This window comes from Acipenser ruthenus, chromosome 27 (genome assembly GCF_902713425.1).
Source record: "Acipenser ruthenus chromosome 27, fAciRut3.2 maternal haplotype, whole genome shotgun sequence".
In the NCBI taxonomy this organism is placed as follows: domain Eukaryota; kingdom Metazoa; phylum Chordata; class Actinopteri; order Acipenseriformes; family Acipenseridae; genus Acipenser; species Acipenser ruthenus.
The window spans coordinates 23,202,249-23,227,792 of NC_081215.1; the positions used below are offsets into that span (position 1 = coordinate 23,202,249).

General features: G+C 36.8%; 1 protein-coding gene across 1 annotated transcript in view; it reads left to right on the top strand.

Moving 5' to 3' along the window:
* LOC117432083 (protein kinase C-binding protein NELL1-like) overlaps positions 1–25,544 on the top strand; it is a 130,553-nt gene that overhangs the window by 24,762 nt on the left and 80,247 nt on the right. The window contains exons 5-12 of the mRNA XM_034053533.3: positions 6,733–6,829; positions 12,441–12,513; positions 14,464–14,546; positions 16,421–16,555; positions 16,821–16,923; positions 17,870–17,943; positions 19,812–19,911; positions 21,596–21,724. Coding sequence (XP_033909424.3) covers positions 6,733–6,829; positions 12,441–12,513; positions 14,464–14,546; positions 16,421–16,555; positions 16,821–16,923; positions 17,870–17,943; positions 19,812–19,911; positions 21,596–21,724 — 794 coding nt within the window. The remainder of the gene's footprint in view (positions 1–6,732; positions 6,830–12,440; positions 12,514–14,463; positions 14,547–16,420; positions 16,556–16,820; positions 16,924–17,869; positions 17,944–19,811; positions 19,912–21,595; positions 21,725–25,544) is intronic.

The window sequence follows — 25,544 nt, forward strand, 5'->3', positions numbered from 1 at the left end:
GGTAAAGTACCTTGCTTAAGGGTACAGCAGCAGTGTCCCCCACCTGGGATTGAACCCACGACCCTCCAGTCACTGTTGGAGGGAGCCAAGATATTGTGGTGAAATTGTTACAAGCCTTTAGGCCACCACATGATTAAATGTGGGTATTATGAGTAGTTAGCAATAATTAACAATAATAATCTATTTATTTGTTAAATTGTAAACGCTGATAACTATATATTCTTGTTTTTGAAGCAGATAATTCATACAAAAATGGTTTAACCCTAATTCTCTTTATATCATAAGAAATATGCACAGTTATTTTTTGTCTGCTTTTGTAGCCAACAAGAATATATATTCCCCCCCCCAATTAACAACTTTTAAAATACCTACAGAAAGTGAATAGAATAGATTTTGTTATTGCTCTTGTTTGTGGACAATTTAAAGATTCACTCAGAAAACATGTCATACCACCTCTTTATGCTGGTTATATACCACCCATCTTTTTAACGATAATTATCTTCTATATTATGCAGCCTAATGAAGGAGAAGTTAAAATGTCAATATAGCGGTATGCTAAATTGAAAGTCTTTCGCTCATTGATTTTGCTCCTATAATGTGTACCACACAGGGATGCAGGTCAATACTCAGCATCTTCTCATCAGGCTCAATTATTGGTTCCTCTGACATGCAGTACAGTATCAAAGATCTGCGGAATTGCTTTTATGTCTTTTCACATTTGTTTGGCATCTTGAAAGAACAGGTTTAGCCTGTTTTTCAATTAAACAAATAACACTGTTGCATCAGTCTCTCTCCAGCTAATGATTCTAGTCTTGACATCTACGCCGTATGTGCATATTCAGAACTGATAATATATACCAAGTTCAGCAACTTTCTAAAAATAAGCAACAGTGGCAGTTGTTCCCATGCCACTGAAGGAGATCCTGCCTGAAGGACTGGGTGGAGCAGAGAATGCCCTACTTCCCTTCCTGATCAGCATGTAACTTCAGGCTTGTGCCACCAGACCTGCGTGCACATTCCCCTGTGTCTCGCTGGCTGGGCACTGTGCTAGCAGTCATGTTAGGAAAAAGAGGACAGTCTAAAAGAAACTCAAAGCTTGCGAACAATGAACTAGCTTGCCTGCTGCTTTGAAAAATGTGTAATATTTGCTGTAATGTCGTTTATTAATCACATAAGACCCAACACAGAGGATATTTTGTAGAAGTGTCCTGTGATCCCTGATCATTTTCCATCTGGAAATCCTTTTTTTTACTGTGCCTTTAGAACTGCCCATCCCGTTGTGATGAATCTTGGCATGGGCTTTCATTAGCACAAGTTGTTGAGAGTATGTGAATCTAGGTCACAATAACAGACATATATTGATACTGGTAGATTTGGTAATCTTAATAAACATTCTTAATAATTAAGCAAATAAATGCATAGTAGTATTACATTAAAATAGAATGTTTGACTATATACACATACTTTTTTCTTTTTTTTTAAGGCAAGTGAGTGTAACTTCACCAGAGAAAATAAGTTAATTTTGCTTTCACCCTGTCTTAAACTGTAAGCAATTTTAATACATTTCTCAACTAAAGTATTTCTGCATTCTGTATTAATCATTTTTAAATCCAGTGGATTGTGTTTCTGTTCTGCTGTTGTATTGCATACTTCATTAAGAAGACTTTAGGAAAGCCAAAATAATTAACACTGTCTGTGGGAAAAAAAAATGTGTCAGTATAATGTGACAAGAAAAGATGAATCCATGCAGGAATATTTTACCTGTATCGGTGGCTCCCAATGTTTTCAAAAGAAAATGCAGTATTTGTTCACAGACCTCAAACAACTTCAGACCATAGGTACATGTATTTATAGCGTATGAGGCCCATTCCACATTACGTGGGTTACAGTTTGGAGCACACCCTCCTGCATTGTAATGTAGGCTGAGGACTGGGTGTAAGACATATTTTTAGTTATGTAGCCAAAAGCTTCCTAAAGGAACATTTTCTTTATTTAAATTTTTAAAAACTCATAAGGAGTCCTTAAAGTTGCTGTAACAGACGTGACGTGAAATGGGCCATAATTGGTTGATTTAGTGATGCTTTTTTAAAAAGCAATAATGATGTTTACATTGATACCTTACTTCACTTATACAGGTGCGTTGATGCGGTATACTTACTTTCTAATCACCCTGTATGTTTTAAAAATGTGATACTGTATTTATCTCAGTATGTATAGATCTCATCTACTCATCTGCTCTTATCTACATTCACAGCTGCACACAACAGTCACCCTCTCCGTATTTTGCCATTTTAAGTTTTAGTTTAGTGGCGAAATCCACCCATTTATCATTGACATTTAACCACCTCAAAGGACATCTTGTGTTTCGTTTTAAAGAGGCTTGCGGTTTTCAAGCGCATACTGCGTAAAGTCTTTAATGTATGCCTGGAGTTCTGTGCAAGATGCCATAGTGTCAGTTGGGGAACTATGCATGATTTGAAAGACTGCAATTTATTTCTGTGGGAAATACAGCTGACACAAGTGTTTTTTTTTTTTTCCAAGGATAATGCTGTCTTTACGGGTGTTTCATTGAGTTATCAGAATAGGCCTGTAACAGGGAGAGACCTGTGCTGACTCTTCTGATGTGTTCATAGTGCTGCAGGGAGAGGGCAGCAGCCCGTCAATATCCGCCTGTCAGTCATGGCAGTGACAGGGAGAGGTGGGAGAGTGGGTGTGCGGGCTTTCCTTCTCTCTGAGTGGCTGAGAGGCGGGTCTTGGGGGAATTGCTGGCCCTATAAGTTAACATTCTGCTGTTCCCTCAGGTCTGCCCTCTGAGACGTAAAAGGCATGCGGAAGCGCTGGAGTAAAAGCTGCGGGGACGGAAATCCCAACAAGAAAAGAAAATAAAAGAATTAGCGGTAGCAGGGAAAAACCTTGGGCAGCCCCGGTAAACAGTGTATAGCAGGCTGAGGGAGCCGCTAGTGTAGGATGGAGACCCGGGCCGTGCGGGTAGCGACGGTTGGGGTGAAGCTGCCGAGCGCAGCACCTTTTATTTGTAGTTTTGTTTACTGTGTTTTATTTTCCCTGTTCCTTTCGCCTTTTGATTATTGTTTTGTTGAACACCTGTATTCTGTACCGCCCCCGGTATAATTGTGGCTCTGTCGTTTCCATAGTTGGTACGGCAGACCACAGACAACAGCGCCCTCTGCGGGCTGAAAAGAAATTACACTCCCATAATAAAACTGGGCACCTGTGCGGTGTTCCTAAATTACTTCTCTGTGTCCTGTGTGTCAGTGAATTACCCACCACCCTTCCACAAGGCCACATGCTGTCATTTAAATATAGAATGGGAAAATTGTAATTCTAAGAAACAAGGTTGACAGCCACTTAACGTTTGTTAGGCGACTTGTGAAACATAGATGCAAGTCAAACATCATTGAAAAGTATTACTGGAGTTGGCAGTTTAAAAATAATCACTATTATTTTTAGAAGATAACCAATTTTATCAGTAAAGTTATTCGCTGGAACCAACAATTGCTGCTTGATATAGTGGATAAACAGGAAAATATACCCTTGCTTATCTGTAGTAGCAGCCTGGACAAATGGACTGTGAGTATGATGCCTAAATAGGTGGAACATCTAATTATGCTTATCAACTTTTAATTATGGATTATCTAATGGAACATGAAATTATGCTTATACACTGCTTGGACAGCAATTCATAAAGACTCAGGGAGATTGAGCTTGTTGGCAGAAAGGTGACAAGCGGCTTTTCTGCCTTGGATAAAGGCGTCTGCCAAATAAATAAATAAATAAAGCAATGCTCTGTGTACAGTGGTGTCAGAAATATCAAACACCATAAATTGAAGGGACAAAAATAAAATGAAATATGAGATAGACATGGGGGTATTTTGGCATTTGTCAGTTAAAGCAACTCAACTCAGTATGAAATGACAGTAATGAAAGCTTAGATTGCTGCTCTTAACCAACCAGGCCAAGCTCAAGCTGATTTAGAAAAATAAATCAAACTTTAAAGGTTCTTTCCTCAGTCTCCCTAAAACACGTTTATGGCAGCATGCCATGGAACCATGATAAAAGTATAGACATGCAGTAAAGCATATTAAAGAACATAACAGGATGGTGAAGCACAATAAAAACCGTGGGGAAATATGCTAAACAGAGGAACTTTAATGTGACTGTACAAAATTGGCTATTAAACTCCACAATTCAGCTGAATTCTGTGAGCAAATTAGTTTGGATATCAACTGAGCACAGCAAGTACTTAGGCTATCTATTGAGGACCCATACAAAATGTACTGTATATGGAATACTTTCATTTTACTGTAATATATTAGACATATGTATTTGTTTTATTACGGTTAATAGCTGTTAATCTGTGTTTCATTCTTAAAACTGAGCTTTTAACAATGCTTACCCTTGACATTCCTAATGAACAAAGCCAGCAGAAAAAAAGAAAAAAAAAAAGATAACCTAATTTGTATGTATCCTCTGTGTTATCAACATGCTTTTCTCTGAGGACTCGTAATGACCCAGGTTTATTTCTGATCAGGGACTTCTGATTTGTAATTTCTATGACCTGTGTTGGTATCCAGCCCAGACTGAATTAACCAAAAAAAAAAAAATAACATTTTCAGTCTGTGGCAATTTGCAAAATGAGCTCCGATAGTCTCACCCCATTTCTTAGTGCTTGAATGTCGCCATTACAAAATTACCAACCCTAATTGGCATGTGATTCTGTGGTCTCAAATCACAGAGGCCAGAGTAAAGAGATGCAGTGCTGAGGATTAGTATGTAAATTTGAGGCTGTTGAGATTGGGCATGCAGTGCATGGATAGGTCCCTTTTCTATCTCTGACCTTGAGAACACTCATGCTAAGTTATGCACAGACTGTTGCCATCTTGGCCAATCTGAAAGGAATATAGTGGATATATTCAATACACCAATTCATATAATGCTGAGCTGATTAAAACAGAAAATCTATGCAAATGAACGGTAAAAAAGGGCTGTGATCATAAATAGAAATGCTGTCTGCAGTATTTCAGTTCTCAAACCCAGGCTGAGAGACTTTCAATTTAGCAGCCTGTAGTTTTTTTTTAGCAGAAGGCAGAATTGTACCTTTTTTGTTGGTAGATGTACCTTTTTTGTTACCTGATGCATCATATTGTAATAGAGCTGGGGCTCTCAAGCTTGTTTGAATCATGCCCTACATCAGCAATTTCCTATTTATTTATTTATTTTTATTATTTTATTATTACTAGGGCTGGGTATCGGCAGTTTCTTCACGAAACAATACATATCGCGATGCGAGGGTCACGATACGATATATGTGTCACGATACAGTAAATGAAGCATGAAACACAAAAATCACACAATTGTCTCATTTGCTTGTGCAAGTGTTTGCAATAACACTGGTAAAGCACTTTTGGTCAAGTAAGCTTTACAGCCTGTTTTGCTTTTGTTTCCTGTTTCTGCTGAATGGTTAATCTTTGCAGCTGATGACTGCAGTGAACTCAGCATGTTTATATTGAAAATATTTTAAGTGTTGTGTCTGGAATTGGTGAGGGCACCTCAGTGTAACATGGGAAATAGCATGCTTCATCTCCAATGCTCAGTGTCAGTCCTGATCTGACATCATGCAATACAGACAGCTCTTATGATTACATGTTACCGTTTATTTTTCAGTAAAAACAAGTTTAAATTGCAGTGAGTTGGTTCTGCTATTTACGAGATGAAATACGAAATGTTTACACAACACTCGAACACGCTTGGTCACCGTCACTGTTGCATGAAACTGGGATTACCGTATTCTGCTGGTATTAATACAGCTCCTATCTGCGCTGACAAGCATTTGTAGTCGATGAAATTGTTAATAGTATTAGTGCATTTGTTACCACCCTTCTTGCACTTCAGTTTATTAAAACGTGTGATATGCGTTTTATTCCCCCTTACAGATCGACATCATAGCACATTCATAAATATTGACTCGCTTTTAAAGGAGAGGCAGCATTTTTGTGTTACAAGCGCCAACGCGCCTAATCCCGCAAACATTTTAGTCCCAGTCTGGATCCTTGCAAATTTGAGCCTTACACATTTTACACACAGTGTGACTCTTATAGAACATGAGGCGAGTCCACACTGGATTTTAAACCGGCCGGATTAGGTTGAATTTCGCCTTTGCCCTGATGAAATTATCAACGTTAATAACTCACCTCTGCTCAGCTTCTGTTTCGCGCCACTGCCGGCGGACTTGACAACACAGTGAATGGTAGGTGAGGCTACTAGAGTACATGATAATGAATAATATTATCTAATTATCAGTGTAGACACAAATGAATGCATGCTCATGTTAGCAGACCAAACAGTGTATCGATAAAAACAGTGTATCGATACAGGGGTCACGGGGTCATTATTAACATCATACAATAAAATGACATTACTCCTTACTGGGGTAACACATTTAAGGGTGGTGTTATCTACCATAGATCATTTAGATAACTAAATGGTACATTTGAACAGAAAAACAAATTTGAAAAGAAATTTGCCTCCTTGCTCTTGCCAGTCTCAACACTGATTCACTAGAAACTTATTACAGGTAATTTAGGGCTTTTCAGCATCTTTTTCTTTAAGACCCTTTTCAAAGATTATTGGCTTCATATCGGCAAAGTAGTTCCTTGGATTCTTCATACCCTTGGAAGACCTTTAACTTTTAAGTATGTTTGTTTTCATTTGCAGGATTTATGAGCGTGTTATAGACCCTCCACAAACTGATTTTATGCCAGGGAGCACTCTGTGGCTTGGCCAGCACAACAGAAAACATGGCTTATTTAAGGTGAGTACCTGCAGTGATTTGGATAAGCCAAGCTACACTTACAATATGAAAATACTGCAGTCCATTGTAATGTATCGAAGTAACAATGAATATGCTATTGTGCTTTTTATGCAGAGGAAATGAGATTCGTAATACAGTAGAAAGCACTGATGAGCTTCTTTTTGGACATTCTTTGTTAAGTAATTTAAAGTTCGGATACATTATGCTAAGTTATTATGCTTACAATTAACATAATTACAACTAAGTAGATGGATTGATTAGTTCCATTTCTAGAAAACAACTTTCAAAATTAAAACTAATAACCACCCACATTCTTGTGAAGCTGGTTATAGAGCAGAAAAATAACATAACATAATGATTAATTAGACTCCCTGAGTTAAAAGCTCCTTTAAAAAATAATGACATTTTCTTTTAGAATTGTTTTTGTAGACGAGAGATGAACCTTGACTCAGAAAAATAGCTTGCTGTGCAACATTATTTTAATACGCTTCAAAAAATGGCAGTAATTTAAAAGATCCATTTTGCTCTCTGTATTCTAAAATCTGAAGACTACTCACTTACTTATAGTACCCGAATTGTATTGTTTGTGTCTTAATAATGTCAGCATGCTTTGCCATAAAGAACAACAATACTTTTTCTCTTCATTCTGTGCCTGCCAATTTCAACAATTACACAATCATATGTTTTGACATTGGGCACCTTTATTATTGATCTTACCGCTGCAGATCTTTCAACATCTTATCCCAGAAACCATTTGAGATATTCACCCTATTCACAAGGCTCTATAAAGGGTAAACAGCTTCAGATGTCATCTTAATTGAGTTACCTTTTTATTAGGTTTTAAATCATGCTGAGTACCCTGTATTATCTATTGTATATCCATCTTAACCTGGCTTTGAGCTGGCATGGATCACCCTTCAGCATTAGCTGCCTTATTTCCTGCAATTTTCTCTACTACCTCATTCCCTACTAATCATGTGAGAATATGACTTTTAAGCTGTGCTAGCCCCTTTGCTGTGTAGTAAAGTATAGAGAAGGTGGGGTCTGCCAAGTTGAAAGTTCATGTTGTCACATGATTTACATGAAACCAGGAAGTAAATGCAAACATGCAGGCAGCTAGGGAACTAGAAAGATTATCCAATCAAAGCCGGGATGAGAAAACATTTATATAATGCAGCATAGGAGCAGCAGAGCTCAGATGCACTAAAAATGATTGCAAATACACTATTATTATAAGGTGAAATCAGTTAAGATGGCTTATGGAAATGGCATATGCCTGTAACACAGTGTTAACATATCTGATAGATGCACAATTCATTCAAAATTCAATCCCCTGTCATTTTCCATAAACAAAACCAACAGCAGCAGCAGTACACAACCTGGCAAGAAACTTGCTGCATGTTGTCTACATCCCAGGCGCTTTTTGTGATTGGCTTCCTGCCATGTTGTGAGCCCACTTCTGTCTCCCGATTGGCTAGTCTGCTGCTTAGTAGTCTTTTTTTTTTTTTTTTGTAAATTCATCACCATATGTGATGCACTCAGACACTTAAAAAATGTAAGTGAAGCAGCAGTTAGATATAAAGACACCCGAACAGCTCTGATATCATTACATTCTGGTACAAACCAATTCATTGTTTGTGCACATTCCCAGTGGATGTTTTTTTTTTTTTTATTTAAGTCACTAAAACGTATCCCCTCCAGCTGGATGTAATACTTAGCAGTAATCCTTGACAAGGTTCCTTCCCTAATACATGTTTTGTTGGTTAATATTATGAGAAAAAATAAAGGACCGTTTGTGGGGTCAGAAAGGTCTGGGGTAGGTCCGCTTTTGAAGGGATTATTGCTATAAATAAAACTTAGTGATGACAATAAAGTGCCTGCATTGTAATTTAATAGTTTAGAAAGACCGAAATGAACTTAGGTATAACAGTGTATGTAACCCATATCGTTTTACTGTATACAGTATTTCTGTGTTTAGTTAGCTGGAGACTGGTCCATTCCCAGCAGTTAATAGCGGCGTCTCGGCAAATAAATGCAGTATTTCATTCCGTGCTCTTTTCTTGTTTTGATCTCACTGACTCCAGTCCATTTGAGAATTTAAATTCTGTGCAGTTGAGGCATTGTCTAGACGATAGGGTAGTGGGTGGGGTATGTCTTCAGCCCTCTTAACCTTGGCTATGTGATCTGGCACACTGTCATGCTGCAGCAGAACATATCTCTCCAGCTTCCCACGCCTCTCCTTCAGATCTCACATGCTAATGAGTTTGCTCACAGTCTCTATGCTAAAATGAAAAATGATTACTTGAACATTGTTCCTGAGCATTACCTGCAAACTATCTTGTTCAGCATAAATCTACCCAAGCCACAGAGTTTTCTTTATTCTGGAGTCTGTGCTGTATTTTTAGTTATGTGCAGTGAGCGTGCAAAGATAAAAAAAAAAAAAAAAAAAATATATATACTATATAATCTAACTGATTTAAAGTTTGTAACTGGTTAATTGCTTTTTGTTCACACAAAACAACTTTTTTATATTCTTATCCAACAGCACAAAATACTTCTCCTGCCTTTTACATGTGATCTAACACCAGTACAAGCTGATGAATACGCATCACGAGTCAGGCGTAACTCTACTGGGGGTGGAAAGTGGGCGTGACTCATTGAAATACTCAGTAGAGGTTCACCTAGTATTCTTTTTCCCAATGAGAAATAATGAACCTATCCAGTTACTCAAGGAATCTATTCATTGCTGCAACGCGGCCCTCCCAGTATTGCTAAGACACCCATAAAAATGAGATCAGTGCTACCCAGGAGTGTTTTTAACCTGGATCATCATATGAACTGAATTGAAAACCGGATCACTTTTAACTCCAAAATCAGACCTGTATTCTTCAGTGCAGAGGAGAAAGAAGATTAGCATACTGGAGTTATGGATGTAAAACCTGTATAGTATTGCTACATACTGCATTGTCTCAGTTAACTCCCTCAGAGGCTGTGGCTGGAAAGTGTTTAGACAAGGCTGAAAGAAGAGTTCGTTTTAGGGTTAGGTGATAGATGGAAATAGATAAGAAGTGTTTAGGTTGGGTCTACAGAGCTTAGCCTGTAACTGGCTTTAGAGGGTTCTTATCAAATGTTCCTATTGTTTCATGTGTATGATAATGGCTGATATTTGTTTAAATATGTCAGAACGCCCTCACAGTACAGTGTTTACTGTATGGGTCATATTTCCTAAACAAGCTTTGATGCAACTCAGATGCACAAATATGAGCTATTGTGTGTGAAGTCGCCATGAATAAAACAATAAAGAAAGAGAGTTTTCATTTTGGATTACATCATTGTTGTTTCTTTGATGAATAGCACAGTAATTAACATTAATATAATTTATTTTTAGTTAAAAAAATACTTTTGCTTGCATAAGTATTCAACCCCTGTGCTGTGGAAGCTCCCAGTTTACACCGATGAAAGAAATTGGCCTAACGAGGACACAATTACCTTACCATTGGCCTCCACCTGTGAACGATTAAAGTTGCTGTCACATTTTCTGGATAAAAACCCCACTGTTGAAGGATCATTGGTCAGGCTGTGAATCTGAAGGAAAATGAAGACCAAAGAGCATTCTACAGAAGTTAGAGATAAAGTAATACAAATGCATAGATTAGGGAAAGGGTACAAAATAATATCCAAGTGTTTGGATATCCCAGTGAGCACAGTTGGATCAATAATCAGGAAGTGGAAGCTGCATCACACCACCCAGGCACTGCCAAGAAAAGGCCGTCCCTCAAAACTCAGCGCTCAAACAAGAAGGAGACTTGTGAGAGAAGCCACAGAGAAGCCAACAATCACTTTGAAGGAGCTACAGAGTTCAGTGGCTGGGAGTGGAGTAATGGTTCACCAGTCAGCCATATCAAGAGCTCTGCATAACACTGGCCTGTATGGGAGGGTGGCAAGAAAGAAGCCGTTATTCAAAAAGTACCATCTGAAAGCACGTCTGGAGTTTGCCAGAAAGCATGAGAGTGACCCAGCTGCGATGTGGGAAAAGGTTCTGTGGTCAGATGAGACCAAGATAGAGCTTTTTGGCCAAAAATGTGTGGCGCAAACCTAACACTGCCCATGCCTCAAGACACACCATCCCTACAGTGAAGTATGGTGGTGGCAGCATCATGCTGTGGGGATGCTTCTCATCAGCAGGGACTGGGCATCTTGTTAAAATTGAAGGAAGAATGGATGGAGCAAAATACAGGGAAATACTGCAAAAGAACCTGCTTCAGTCCACTAAAAAACTGAAGCTTGGGAGGAAATTCACCTTTCAGCAAGACAATGATCCCAAGCACAAGGCCAAAGCAACATTGGAGTGGCTCAAGAACAAAAAGGTGAATGTCCTACAGTGGCCCAGTCAAAGTCCTGATCTCAATCCCATCGAGAATCTGTGGCACTATTTGAAAATTGCGGTCCACAACCGTCGTCCAACCAACCTGAACAACCTGGAGCAAATCTGCCAAGAAGAATGGGCCAAAACCACTTCGACACTGTGTGCAAAGCTGGTACATACTTACCCCAAAAGACTTAAAGCTGTTATTGCAGCGAAAGGTGGCTCTACCAAATATTAATGTGTGGGGGTTGAATACTTATGCAAGCAAGATATTTCAGTTTTTTATTTTTCTTAAAAATATTTCCCAACATGAAACCAATGTCACCTTACAATAATTGTACCATTTGTAATTCAGTAATATGAGAGAACTGGTCAGGGGTCTGAATACTTTTGCAAGGCACTGTATATATATATATATATATATATATATATATATATATATATATATATATATATATATATATATATATATATATATATATATATATATAGTTACCTAGTTCATATAAAATATATATTACACATAAAGTGTATTGTTATTAATTGATAGTTACATTTTAAAGTTATACATACATTCACTGGTATTATTTTTCTTTTCCTCATCCAGCATACCAAGCGAGCTCTTGAAGCAGTCTAAGAATCTTTTGAACCAGTTTCAAAACTGATGCTGGCCATTCTTGGAATTTATAACACTGGGCTAAGGACAGCATTGACCCTTATGCATGTTGTGTGTACTGTATGCTGTAATTCACATGCCTGTAGGCTCAGGTGCCAGTGAAAGCAAAATCATACAATTGTGATACCCGTCTGTATAGAAATATACATAAGTTAAAGCAATACAGTGTGTCAGAACGTTAGGCTAATGTTAGTTACAAATCATTTAAATGACGTAATCATATATCTAACAACAGCAAGTGTAATGGTGATTTAGCATGCTTGCTGTAAATTGTGACACATGCGGTGATGTTTCTCGTATACCTTTGAATATAGCCAGCTATTGAAATGCAGAACAGCTTGTTTAAAGAATGAACGTTTGTGGCTTATAGACAGAAGAGAGTTTCACACCTTGAATGGTTGCCAGTGTCTTTTTTGTTTTGTTTTTGATGAACATTGTTTTGATTTATGTTGACAATATTGCTTAAATAAGCAATTGGATTCGTTGTGATATGACAATGCATGCTGCTTGATATTTATTTCCCGAACAATACAAGATGAAGCCCTTTAATGTATTTGTATTTTTTTCAGGGTACTATTCAAGATGTCAAAATAATCTTTGCGCCTAATGGATATATTACACAGTGTCCAAATCTTAATCGCAGTAAGTACAATCCTGAAATGAGCCTGCTGTAAATTTAGTCGACGTTTTTTTTTTTTTTTTTGAGGATTTTCCAACTTTGGATGTCTGTTTTAGATTACGAAATCTGTATTTAAGACATTTAACAGTAACACGTAAGCTTCCAGATTTTTTAAACCTTGATGCCTTTGATTCACTTTGGAACTTCTAGTTAACACTTGTGCTTATTTTAGAAAGCTTAAACATTGAGTATAAAGCTAACCAATTACTGGAACAAGAGCACAGTATTGTATGCCTGCTAAATTGTAACTTTAATTCAAACCATTTTTGCAAAACAGTTGTACCGAGATTGAAAAGAAGCAATTCATTCAATTCAGTCAGAGAACTCATGCGTTAGATAAAATATTTATTACAAATTAGACACTAACACATTTATGCATATTATATGTTCTTGGATAAAACAGTTAAAATATAATACATCTTTGGCCTTTGGCCTTGCCTCGGGGAACCCTTGCCTATAAATTTTCCCACTGATAAGTGGAGAGGCTGACTGTAGGGAAGCCATGGGCAGGAGGCAGGATAGCTGCCCTCTCCCTTAGACGAGCTAAAAAGCAGGTGGAGGCTGGGGAGGAGGAGGCGAACGCTAACTCAAAACAGGGAGGTAATGGATCAGGTAAGATTTAAATCCTTTCCTTGATAATCATTGGACAAGTAATTATGTTGTTAGCGATAGGTACTGCTATTTCGATTGACAATGTCTGGCTGTTGATGCTTGATGACTTGATTTGACCGACTGATTAAAAGTGAGTTCCCTGCCTGAACTACCGCTTTGCTTCATTTCTCTTTTATGAAAACTCCCTGTGGTGCTTCAAATACTAAATGTGAGGGTTAATGAGGTCCACAAAAATAGGTGAAATAACAAAAAGCAACTCTCACCTTCTTTTAATTCAGTAAATCTGTTCTTAAAACTGTTACATTTGAATAAACATATCCATTTAGAAAGTCTTCATCTGCCTGCATTAGTCACGCTCAGTGCAAGAGCAAATAATATTCAGCACTAAAACATGTGCACTGTATAGTGAAGTGATATGCACCTTTCATGTGCGGTTCTGTAAACTTGACATACAGAAGTATGTGTGTATTACTACATACAACATATAGTGTACTCTGCAAGCTGATGAGTGATTAAACAGAACCCTTCTGTTTAATCAGCTATCAATGCCACACATTCCCAAACACCAGTTAACTTTACTTGATTACCCAAGCTCTTTCCCCGACAGATGTTGGTCCCTGTAAACTGATTACAATTTTTTATTGCCTAATCTTGCAGAACCGTTGACGAACATGTTGAGTGTTTGCCAGAACACTGAAAGCCTTTAATTTGTACCTAAATCTGGCCATGGTTTCTACACCTATAATATAATATAGTATGTATAATGTGCAATAAAAATGATTATGCAGCTTTAGTAAGGTTGCCAGTATATTAATTTTAGGCTTTTTACAAATCATTTGCTGTTTAAAATCTTCAAAGAAAACATTACACTCTTCACATACCCTCTGAAGGGAAAAGAAGGATGTTTGCACCTTGTTCTATGGCGACGGGTAATAAATCTGTCGAAATGAGAAAATAATTTCACTGGTCACGTTGATGTCATGTCACAGCTGTGTGCAATTGATTTAACACACCACGTAGACATACTTGAAAATACAGTTATAATTCTATTTCAATGGCTTTTCTGTTTTTGTTCTTTTCATGTTAAAGCGTAAATACAGAGAAGGGACATCATGGGGGAATAATTCTGCTGCTATTGTTATTGTTGAAAACACAATTATTATTTTTGGGGCTGTAATAACCATGCTGCCGAACACATGCAGTTCTAATTTGTTTATATTATATATAATTTTGTTTTCTCAACATCAGAACTCCTACAGATGCTTCACATGTTTGTTTTGTGTTTTCTTTCACTTATGGAGCCTGTCCAACATGCAGTGATTTCTTGAGTCTTGTACAAGGCATCATGGATTTGCAGGAGCTTTTGGCTAAAATGACTATAAAAGTGAGTACACCTGGATAACCTTTTCTCTTTCACAGGTTCTCTTGAATGAGGAGTCTGTCAGTAAAGTGGTTGGGACCCATTGTTGCCATATAAAGCACAGGGTGCTTACAAAACAGTACATCAATGTGGAGCTGGCACAATAGGAGACAGCGATTACTGTAATGTGGCCTCTTTTCTATTTAAGTTGTATGCTCTGCAGGGAACACTGCATGGAAGCTTGTTATAAATGCATCGTATAGTGAATTGATAGATGTCTGTTTACTTTTTTTTTTAAATACATAAAACTGTTTAAAATACCAATTTCTATTGTTATTACAGTATTTTGTAGTTTTCTAACATACTTGGTTTAAAACAAAGTTTTATTACATTGATGAAAATGACTGAATGCTTGTACAGATGCCGCTAACACTTTCCAAGTGTCACACAGCATACATTGGCGATTGATGCATTATTAATTCATGATGAAGAGAAGAGTCCCAGCAGGAGTCAATGATACTGTCTCATGCTCATTGCTGTTCTGCCCTTGCAGGGAAAAGTGTCCTAAGTAGCAAGAATGAATGAATCAAAACCATGGGGGGTGGATCAGCTTTGAAAAGCAAAATATTGTATTAGCAAATGTATAGTGTGTATTCCATGAGATGTTGTTTTATGTGCCGTGGCTGTTTTAAATGCTAGATTATAATTTTTTATGGCATTGTGTTATTAATATCCTTGCTGGGGATTTAATACTGTAAGCTACAGAAATACTAGATGGTCTCAAACATGCATGACTTCCACTGCCCTCGAGCTGGGATGAAATAAAAGTTCCAGTACTCAGTACAATAAATCCACACAAAGACTTGTCAGCCATTTCCAGCAATATAAAACACCAGCACCTAAACAGTGAAAATGAAAAAGTGCTGATACTTTGTACTGTGAGTATCATCCCATTTGAAAAAGCGCTGATACTGTGTACTGTATCATCACATTTTCAAGCACTGTAAGCAGTTCTGTTTGCTAACCTGCAAAGAAAAAAGATTCTCCCCATTAGCCTATGTCCAACATCTTAAAGGCTTAGTATCTTCAACTTGTACCCTGAAGTCCAACCTTAGGAAAACAGTTCAAAGTTACTGATTCAGTCTATGATGTTTAACCTAAGAAGGTTTAGCAATTAATTATCTGAAATGTGTATGAACTTAAGTTGGAGTAAATGTGGGTCAGTTCCATACAGCCTTTAAATTAGAACTTCAGTTTGAGGTCACTGGAATAACATTCTGTCTCTTGCTACAGTATAACCATATTGCAGTCCAGCTTCTCCTTAATATTATTTCACTCAATTTTTATAGCATTTTTAACTGCTGACCTTTTCCCCTCCTGCATTAGCGACTTGTTAGTTACTGCATTTTCCAGGTTTTATTAACCACGTCTCCAGTTATATCATGTCTGAAGATTTGTAACTTTAAGCTTCGGAATTCATGAATATGATGTTACTTTGCCATTCACCTTTGTGTACAGTGATACATGTTTTTGTGATTAATAAAAAATCATCAACCAGATGGAATGGTTTAAAGTCAATTCCACTGCTGTTAACTTTAGAGCACTTCTCACAAACCTACATTATTGTCAATGCTCAAGTAGGGAAGAGGTACAGCAGCAGAATCATCATGTTTGCTCCTATATGTTCCTTTCACAGGGAAGGAATGTACAGGGTGATTAGAAAGTAAGTTTATCACATCAATGCACCATATCATTGATGTGGTAAACTTACTTTCTAATCACCCTGTACAATACCAATAACAATACAACTGCTCAGTTTGCCCAGGGTTTAATGGTGCCGTTAAAAAAAAAAAAAAAAAATACAAATAAAGCGTGGCGCTTTGCGTTTTGTTTTTCAGTTAAATTATGCGGAAACAAGACTAAGCCAGCTGGAGAGTTGCCACTGTGAAAAATCCTGCAAGGTGAACGGAGTAGGCTTCAGAGATGAAGAGTTGTGGGTGGAACCTGAAAACTGCAGAAACTGTGCTTGCAAAGTATGTTTAGAATACTTTCTATGGAAATAATAAATGTCATTAAAGATGTAAATTACAGAAGTAAGAATCACTCCTTCACGGGGAGACACCAACTAAAAAAATCAACAAAAACAGTTGAATTCGTAACACCGCTGAAGGCATTAGTCAAAACGCTCGTCTGTTTGAATAGATTCTTTTAATTTTAGATACTGGTACCAGTTATTTTTTTATTTTTCAGGTGACGTTTCCTTATTACTAACATAGTTGCATTTTGTTTTCCATGCAGAATGGTGTGGTGGAGTGCAGGAGAATCCTCTGTCCTCCTGCTAACTGTTCTGCAGGCTCGCTTCCAGTACATGTTGAAGGCAAATGCTGCAAAGAATGTAGGCGTAAGTCAGATACACTTAATTATTTTCATATGGAGCTGCTCTTTAGAAAAGTTCACTTCATATCTTGTAGCATTACCGTGCTTACAAAAAGGGGTGATACATAATCTGTGGAGTATTACTTTAATCATTGCTTGTTGGATTTAGATCAAAGTGTCAAAGATAATTAACAACAAGTATTGTGAGGTCAAAATGTGTACGAATATGCAATTATCAGGTTACATTAAATAGTATAACATGTTGGATGTTAGTCCTTATTCCTTTAACTCACTGGTTTTTAAAATACTGCAGTCTTAGTTGATTACATTGTTAGGATGTCATCTTGAAACAAACTATCTTTGACCTTTAACTTTGTTTAAATGTTTTACTAAATCTATATAATGCATGCATTTTATGAAGATACAGATTATTCTGCATACATTGCTAAAAACTGTATGCTACATTTGATATTATTGTAAAGCTAAAATCATATGAATTTATGCTAGTGTTTATGTTCTGGTGATATTTTGTTATACGTGTCTATTAAATTTAAGGATATACCTCCAGTTTGTCAACCGAGGGTCGACAAATATTCATAATAAAGCTCAACAATCCTGGAATATGATAAACTAATTCTACAGTATAATTCAAATTCTAATCCTGTCTTAGAAAAAAAACAAGTTTAGTTGGATGGCAAGAGGGCAAGCCAGCCAAGATTTGAATGTTTATATGATTATCTGCCATGTGGAAGATAAGCTTGTAATCTTCAGATTGGATATTGTGTTTGTCATATTATGTGTGCACTGTTGTTGCCCGCTGGGGATGTTGAAGGATTTGTTGCAAGTTATTAAACCAGGAAATCAAGATCCTCAAGGCTATATATATATATATATATATATATATATATATATATATATATATATATATATATATATATATACTGTATATATATTCTTTTTTTTATCTACAGCCAATTGTATCTACATGGGAAAAGTGTTGTCTGAGGGACAGCGAGCCTTAACTAAAAGTTGCAGAGAATGCAAGGTAATTGTTTGATTTTCGAATTGTGTGTTATACTGGGGTATTCTTAATTAAATTAAGCAAAATGATCATGTTAGCATGGTTATACTAGTTCCCTAGCAGATAAACGATGTGTGAATGTCTTTCAGTGACATACACAATCTGTCTTCTTAAGTTGCATGGGGGACCATATTGTTTTTGGTCAGCTGTCTTGATGTGTTCATCATTTTCTTCACTATAGACCTGCTGTATTCCTATCTGTACTGTACGTAATGCATTTTCGATTGCTTTCAATGCTGGATTTAATGGCTTCACATTAATTCTGCGGTTCTTGTCTGCATTTCTTGAGCAAGCAATAAACATAAATTTACTGGGGTTTCCTCCTCATGTATGATATTAAAAAGGCTCAGAGGCTTAATTATTGAATATCACATTTATATTAACCCTCAGGCATTTGCTGTAACCTTACATCTGTGTTTCAGTGGAAAATAAACCAGTGTGTCATAAGGGACTAAGGCTGCTGTTCATAAAACATCATTAAAGTCATTTGTTATTTTACAACCTATTTATTTTTTAAAAACTCCCTTGAATTCAATGTTTAAAACTTTTCCTATCGAGAGAAAATGGAAAGTGAGAAATGGCTTGTATGGCAACACATACAATTTCCACTTGAAAAACTCCAATTACTGTTGCCATGTGTTCTGTTTCTACAGTACATTTATTCAATGAACTCCTATGAAATGTTCAGTGTCTAATTGCAGAACTACAAGTATACATTTGAGGTCAGTAGGCAGTTGAGAATTGTCAAATACAATTGAGTTGTTTGTATTTTCTTGTTCCTATGACATCACTTTAAGGGACCGTGGTCTAAGAGAGATTTTTCATCATGAAATTGTTTAAATAAAGAGTACATTTGGGTCATTTCAAAGGTGACTCTGCCCCTTGCGTCAATATCACGTGTGTTTTTTGTGATAGAAATTCCCTACAAAAATCTTTGAAATTATGCTGACGCTATTTGTCGGGATCTAATTGAAGAGAAATTCAATTATTTATTATTAATCATTAAAATTGGAATATTTGCAAAGCTTCAGACAACATCTCACCGTGTGACCTTGAAAGTGGAGTGGAGGAATCTTGTGCTGTTATATTTAGTTATTAGGTATTACATTAGTTATTTTCTAATGGAATATGACACAGCACTGATTTATAACAGGATATATTTAGCAATTGCTAAGATTAGTCGGTCATTCTCAGTGTCTACATAACAGAGTTTCGCAGCTGATTTTATAAGATACCATGAAAGATTTTGTGACTATAAGACTCAATTTTTCTATTACTGTATCTTGTCTTTGTTGGTTTCAATTATATTTCGTGACCTATTTCCAGTTGTTTGATTTGTGTAGACTGTTTTTAATAGACTTCAGAGTCCTCGATGCGAGATAACGTTTAAAACATGCACGACTTATTGTTTTATAACCTGGGCAACAAGATTATAATCATCACACTCTTTGTAGTTTTTGAAACAATAGAACAATGGTTATGAAAATACTGCAACAGAAATGTGTGTAAAAGACAAACAGCTGTGACAAATACCAAAAGGAATTATCTGTGCCTTTTTGGGGACAACATCAGAGATAAAAAACAAAAAAAAGCAAATGATCTCAAATAAAAATACACCAGCAAACTATATTTTGAAATACAATTGGAGGAGGTAAGATTACAGCAATGTTGTACTATGACGTTTTAGTCCTGTACATACATGTGCTCTGGTAAATGCTTTCTTTCACAAAGTACAGTATAAAGGCCCTAGTTAACAGTGTAAAAAATCACCAATGATTACATCGTTTGGAATAATAATGTAATAAAAGCCATGAAATCTGTTTCTATTGCAGAACGGGATGATGGTGAAAGTGACTGAGAGCTGCCCAGCTGTTAACTGTACAGAAAGTGAACGTTTTCTACCGGAAAACAGATGCTGCAATGTTTGCAGAGGTTGGTTACTTTGTAGAATTCAACCATCCATTTATGGTTACTTTGCCTTTGGGATGTATCTGTCTGTGGCAGTGGAGTACTGAACAGATTGAGTTTCATACAGTATTTTGGAAATTGTTGTTTTAAAAAGTTATTTGTTGGTGGTACTGTACAGTTTGGATTTGTTTGTTTGTTATTGTAATTGTAGAACAAGCCACCTTTACATACAATTCTCCAAACAAAGGAAGGTACGATGTAATGGTATTTATTTTGAATGGTTCTCCTTGATGGGAGTGTATATTACTATTTTTTTAAATATATACATTTATTGTTTCTGTAACTAGGAAAGGACAACATATGCACTGTTTACTATCAGATTGACCCTCCTTCCCTGAGAACATAGAACCAGTGCACCTTGATTTTACCAGATGTATAGGATAGTATATTTCACATCCTATGGAATTCTAAGATATGGTCTCCTGTGACAGCGGTGACTGCTAATGTAATCTTATGAATCTAACTGGAATCTATATAACTGTATGCAAGGTGTTGGTCCATGTTATGGAGTATGAAACATATACCATTAAACAGAATAATCGGAGCATAATTAGCATTGATTTAATCATGTATGGACTGGAATGTTTGGTTAATTTAAATCAGCATTGCAACTGAATTCCAAAGTTTAAAAGAGTTTCTATGGGAATTATTTATTTCTGACAAGTCATGAAACCTACATAAACCTTGGATTAACCTGAAATAAGAATTTAAAAAAAGCTTACAAGCTGTTAAAAGAATGTATAATCATCTGTAATTGGTCAAAGCACACCTCTCACCACCTAAAGTAGTATTCTTTAGAACAGAACAGCATGAATAACCCCGCGCCCCCCCAAAAAAATAATGGCTGCTGCCTTAAAGCTTTTGTGAAGTCCAAAATGTGTTAGCTAGGTATTGGTTTGTCTCATTTTTCTAAACTTAGTATGATATAGTTGTGTAGTATTGAAATGATCCAGCTTCTGTTCAGTGTACAACTGTGGATCCAGATCTTACCAGATCTCAAAAGCTGGTCAGTACTTAGAAGACTTATCTCCCAATTATTATTATTATTATTATTATTATTATTATTATTATTATTATTATTATTATGCATTTCTTAGCAGACACCCTTATCCAGGGTGACTTGCAGTTATTACAAAATATCACAATCACCTTACAAAATATCACGGTGCAGAATATCACATTACAGTTAAGAGCAGTTATAAAGTAGAATAAAATGAGTAGAAAATAAGAGCGAGTTTGACTAAGAGCAGTTGACTTATAGTAAAAATATTTGCTTATACAAGTAAAGTCCATTTAGAGCATGTAGTAAGTACGATAAGTGGATAAGAACAATTTCAAATAAGAGCAGTTACCAAAAACATGAATATGGATATCTGAGAGTAAAATCAAGTACAAGATACAGTGAATAGTTATAATTAAGAGCAGTAGTAGGATACGGTAAGGTAGGAAGCAGTTCAGTGCAAGTACAAGCTGATGCAAGTACTGGTACAATGGGGTGCCATATAGTCCAGTATAGTAGAGTTGTGAGGTTTACAGATGTGTCTTTCTGTTATGATTGTGCAAAGAAATTGAAATAAGGCATCTCAGTGGACAGATATTGTATGCTATGAATGGAATAACCACACAGCTGTATCTAATTTTACTGCAGGCTATGACTTCTGTGCTGAAGGACATAACTGTGGAGAAAACTCAGTATGCAAAAACTGGAATACTAAGGCTGTCTGTGAGTGCAAGAGTGGCTTCTCTTCCATCTCCGGAGACTCGGCATACTGTGAAGGTAGGACTATAGACATGCACAACATCACTGCAGTGAAAGAGTCAGCTTGCAAAAACAATAATGGAAACCATTCACTGCTCTATATTAAAGCACCAAGGCTAGATTGCAAAGTGGAACAATAGGGGTGTCTATAGCTCAATTAGTAAGCCAGTACTGAAAGACGGTGGTACCTTCTCAGAAAAGAAGACAAGATGCTGTTATCATTACAAACCAGGGTTTTATGGAATGCAAAGTATATAATTTTGATTTGGCCAAAGATAGGAATAAACAGGAAGCATTTTTTTAAAAAACATTTAGAACAAAAGACAAGACATTTAAGACAAGAAATTGACTGGTCGTTAATGTTCCTCACTAAAACTATAGGTCTTTCTGTCATATTAAAAAAAATAAAACTGGAATGGATAGATATGTTTTGCCTCTGGCATTTCCCTTTTAAGAATCTGTGGACCATTAAAGGTCTGGATTGGCAGCCTGTCTTGATAGAGGTCACGCAGGAGTCATGTTACATAAATAATAAACTATAGAAGCATGCTATGTAGATATGTAAACCTTTGTTCTTTCAACCACCAATTTTAATTTGTAAATTAATTCAACAGCGGAATTCTTTCATGCCAAAATTTGCTTTGGAAATGATCACAAGGATAAGAGAAGTAATCTGTTACATGGCAATGAAATGTATAAGTGACATTTCCAACTCTGTGGGTGGTGGTATCAGTTAACCAGCAAACATGTTCATCTCTTGAAATATCCTCATGTCTTAGCTAGTGAACAAGGTCCTTATTCAGTCACCCACTTTTAATATCAATTTATTGTGGTGATAGGTTTGACTTTGACAGCGAAGGCTACATTAATCTGCACAAGATAAACTTTTTTGTTTGTTTGTAGCTTTTTTGGTCTTTTGTGCCATTTGTTTACTGAAACACATTTATAGATTTTCATTTCAACGTTGTTACATAAAGAAGCGACAAAAGCTGAATCTCTGGGCTGTCAAACAAGGTAATTTATCAGATTTGACTTACAAAACACTGACATGCTCTAAAGGTCACCTTATATACTAGATAACAGAATCACAAACACATATGGCCCATTGGATCTATATTTTACCCTTTAGGTGTACTACCGATGTTGGCAAATCAATCCTTTCAGTTGGATCCCATTGCTTACAATTGTTTTTTCATTTTTCACAATTTTCCTTTGTTTATGGCTAAAATAAATCTAATTTGTAATCCTGTCATTAACACTGTAACTGGATCACTTGTATGTATGTATGTATGCATCTATGTATGTATCTATGTATAAAAATGCCCACATATGTATATGGGTGGGTTTATATACAATATGTGTATAAAAGGGTGTTAACTCAGACGCATACACTTCAACAATTTAAAATGTAAAGCAGGAATTTAATCCCTAGGCATAGTCCAGATTATAATGCTGTATTTTCCAATTTGAAACAGTGTTTTGGAGAAAAAATATGTGTTGGTTAGATTGATTGGTAATGTCAACTGTCAGTAGTGCAAAGGATTCCAACAAGATATTCGATTGGAGGTGTCAGTAAGCTGCCAGACATACAGGACTTGTACCGTATGTATTTCATCACATTACAACAAAACGTCTCATAATTTTAAACTTGCCCCTTTGCCGATCTTAGACTTGGAAATTACCTTTGCTTCCCTCAGACAGGGTATGCAGGAACTGACTACAAACTGACTATATCCTTTATTCATAAGATTGAATACTGCAATATCCTCTACAATTTAGTAGAATTATTTGTCGCTTGTTTCAGGAAATTTTCAAGCATAGGTTTACAAAAATGATGCTCTATTACTTTAGATAATAATCTTAGCTGAATCGTCTCAACATTTTCTTATATTTCAATCTAAGAGTAATTGGTTTCTCTCTCTAATTAAAAAAATATATTGATATTTAAAACCAATTCATTGTATTAATATTAAAAATTACTGTTCATAAGTTATGGATAAAATGGGTTGTGCTTCACTGTCATCTGTTAATTAGGCTCATATAAAAGTGTGCTAATCGGCTCACATTAAACTGTATTGCTAGCTCTTTCTCACAAAGTGATGTAAATTGGGCACATTTGGTGCCGTCGCTGGTGTTCACGCCAATGGGCTGAGTTCACCCTCCAACAGCAAAGCAGGGTTAAAATAAGTCACAACTTGGATGGCAGACCACCAAGAAGCACCAGATGACAGATGCTATAAGGTGTAACTGGAGGTGTATCACAAGGGGACCTTCTCACATGTGAGCCAGCACTGTTCATTGGCACTGGCTGTTTGGAGAGCCTTTTTTATGGATAAAGCACTAAACCAATGAGCCCCTTCCAAGATCAGGCCTTCCCTGTAAACAAAATGCCATCTTAGTGGTCAGGTCCAAGCAGTGCCTTCCTTGGCTTGGCCTTGCCGGCAGGATTCAGTACCTTGGTGACGTCCATTGCTTAGATTTGCAGGTGGAAGGGGACAATATATTTTATATAGCGCCTTTCATAGTGGACCAGAATCACAAATCGCTTTACAAGATGCAGTAACACCAAAATACATACTACTTTAAATACAAAGTGCATAATACATGATATACAGTAAAAAAAAAAAAAAAAGCCTAATACAATACAGTGAAAAGTGCATAATACATGATATATTAGCATAATACATGAAATAGTAGCAACAACACAGCAGCTAATAGCAGATATCAGGCTTAAAGAGCATGGAAAGCAAGAGAGAACAGGTGGGTCTTGAGAGTTGATTTAAAGTGTGCGAAGGTGGAAGCATCACGCACCAAAGCTGGCAGAGAATTCCAGAGTCGGAGCCATGAAGCTAAATGAGCGTTCTCCAAGTGTGGTGCACTTTTGCTTGGGGATAACAAGCAGGCCTGAGTCGGAGGACCTCAGCTTGCGGGCAGGGACTTAGCGGGTCAGCAGGTTGAGGAGGTACTCGGGACCTGTTTGATGAAGGGCATTGTAGGTGAGCAGGAGAGTTTTGAAAGTGATGCTGAACTTTACAGGTAGCCAGTGCAGCTGGGCAAGATGGGGGGTGATGTGTTCACGTTTTTTACATCTGGTAAGGATCCTGACAGCGACATTCTGAACTAGCTGCAGTCCGTTTATGGTGCATGTCGTGAGACCACCATAAAGAGTTGCAGTACTCAAGTCGAGATTTGTAGATCTCCTGATTTGTAAGTGGGTTGCAGTCAGGAAGTGCATTTAATGGCCACCCTTGAGACTTACTCTCCCCCTTCAAGCACCCAAAGTGTTACAATCCTACAACAGCTGCAGCTGCAAAAGCCTTTTGATGTACTGTACAAGTACGAAGCGCTCTCATAGCTTAGTAAGCAAACCAAAAATGGATATGATCGCTATGGGGATTTTTTTTTTTTTGTTTCTGTTGATAACATTTTACAGCAAGTACCTATAGCTCTCATAGAGTATTATCAACAGCTGCTAAGGGAAAGAGCTATGAATTGTGTTACAAGCTCTACCCAGGCGTTTTTGAGTTTATCTAAGGCTAACAGAATTGATTTCAAGGACATTTGTGTTTGTTTATCGTATACATGTGAAAATCAGCCAGGGAGGTCAATTATATTGTACATATACTGTATATTCCATCAGCATACTGGCTAAGTAAAGTGGACAGACTACCCATCACAGAGCATCATTGTACTGTTACTTATAGTTTGATTAAATGTGGCATAATGGCAAATTACATGTCCTACATCTCATAAGGATTATCATCAACCAAGTCTCTCTTGACTTAAGTAGCATTTTCGAAAAATGGAACTGACACGTTGGGTAATTTTAAAGGGCACA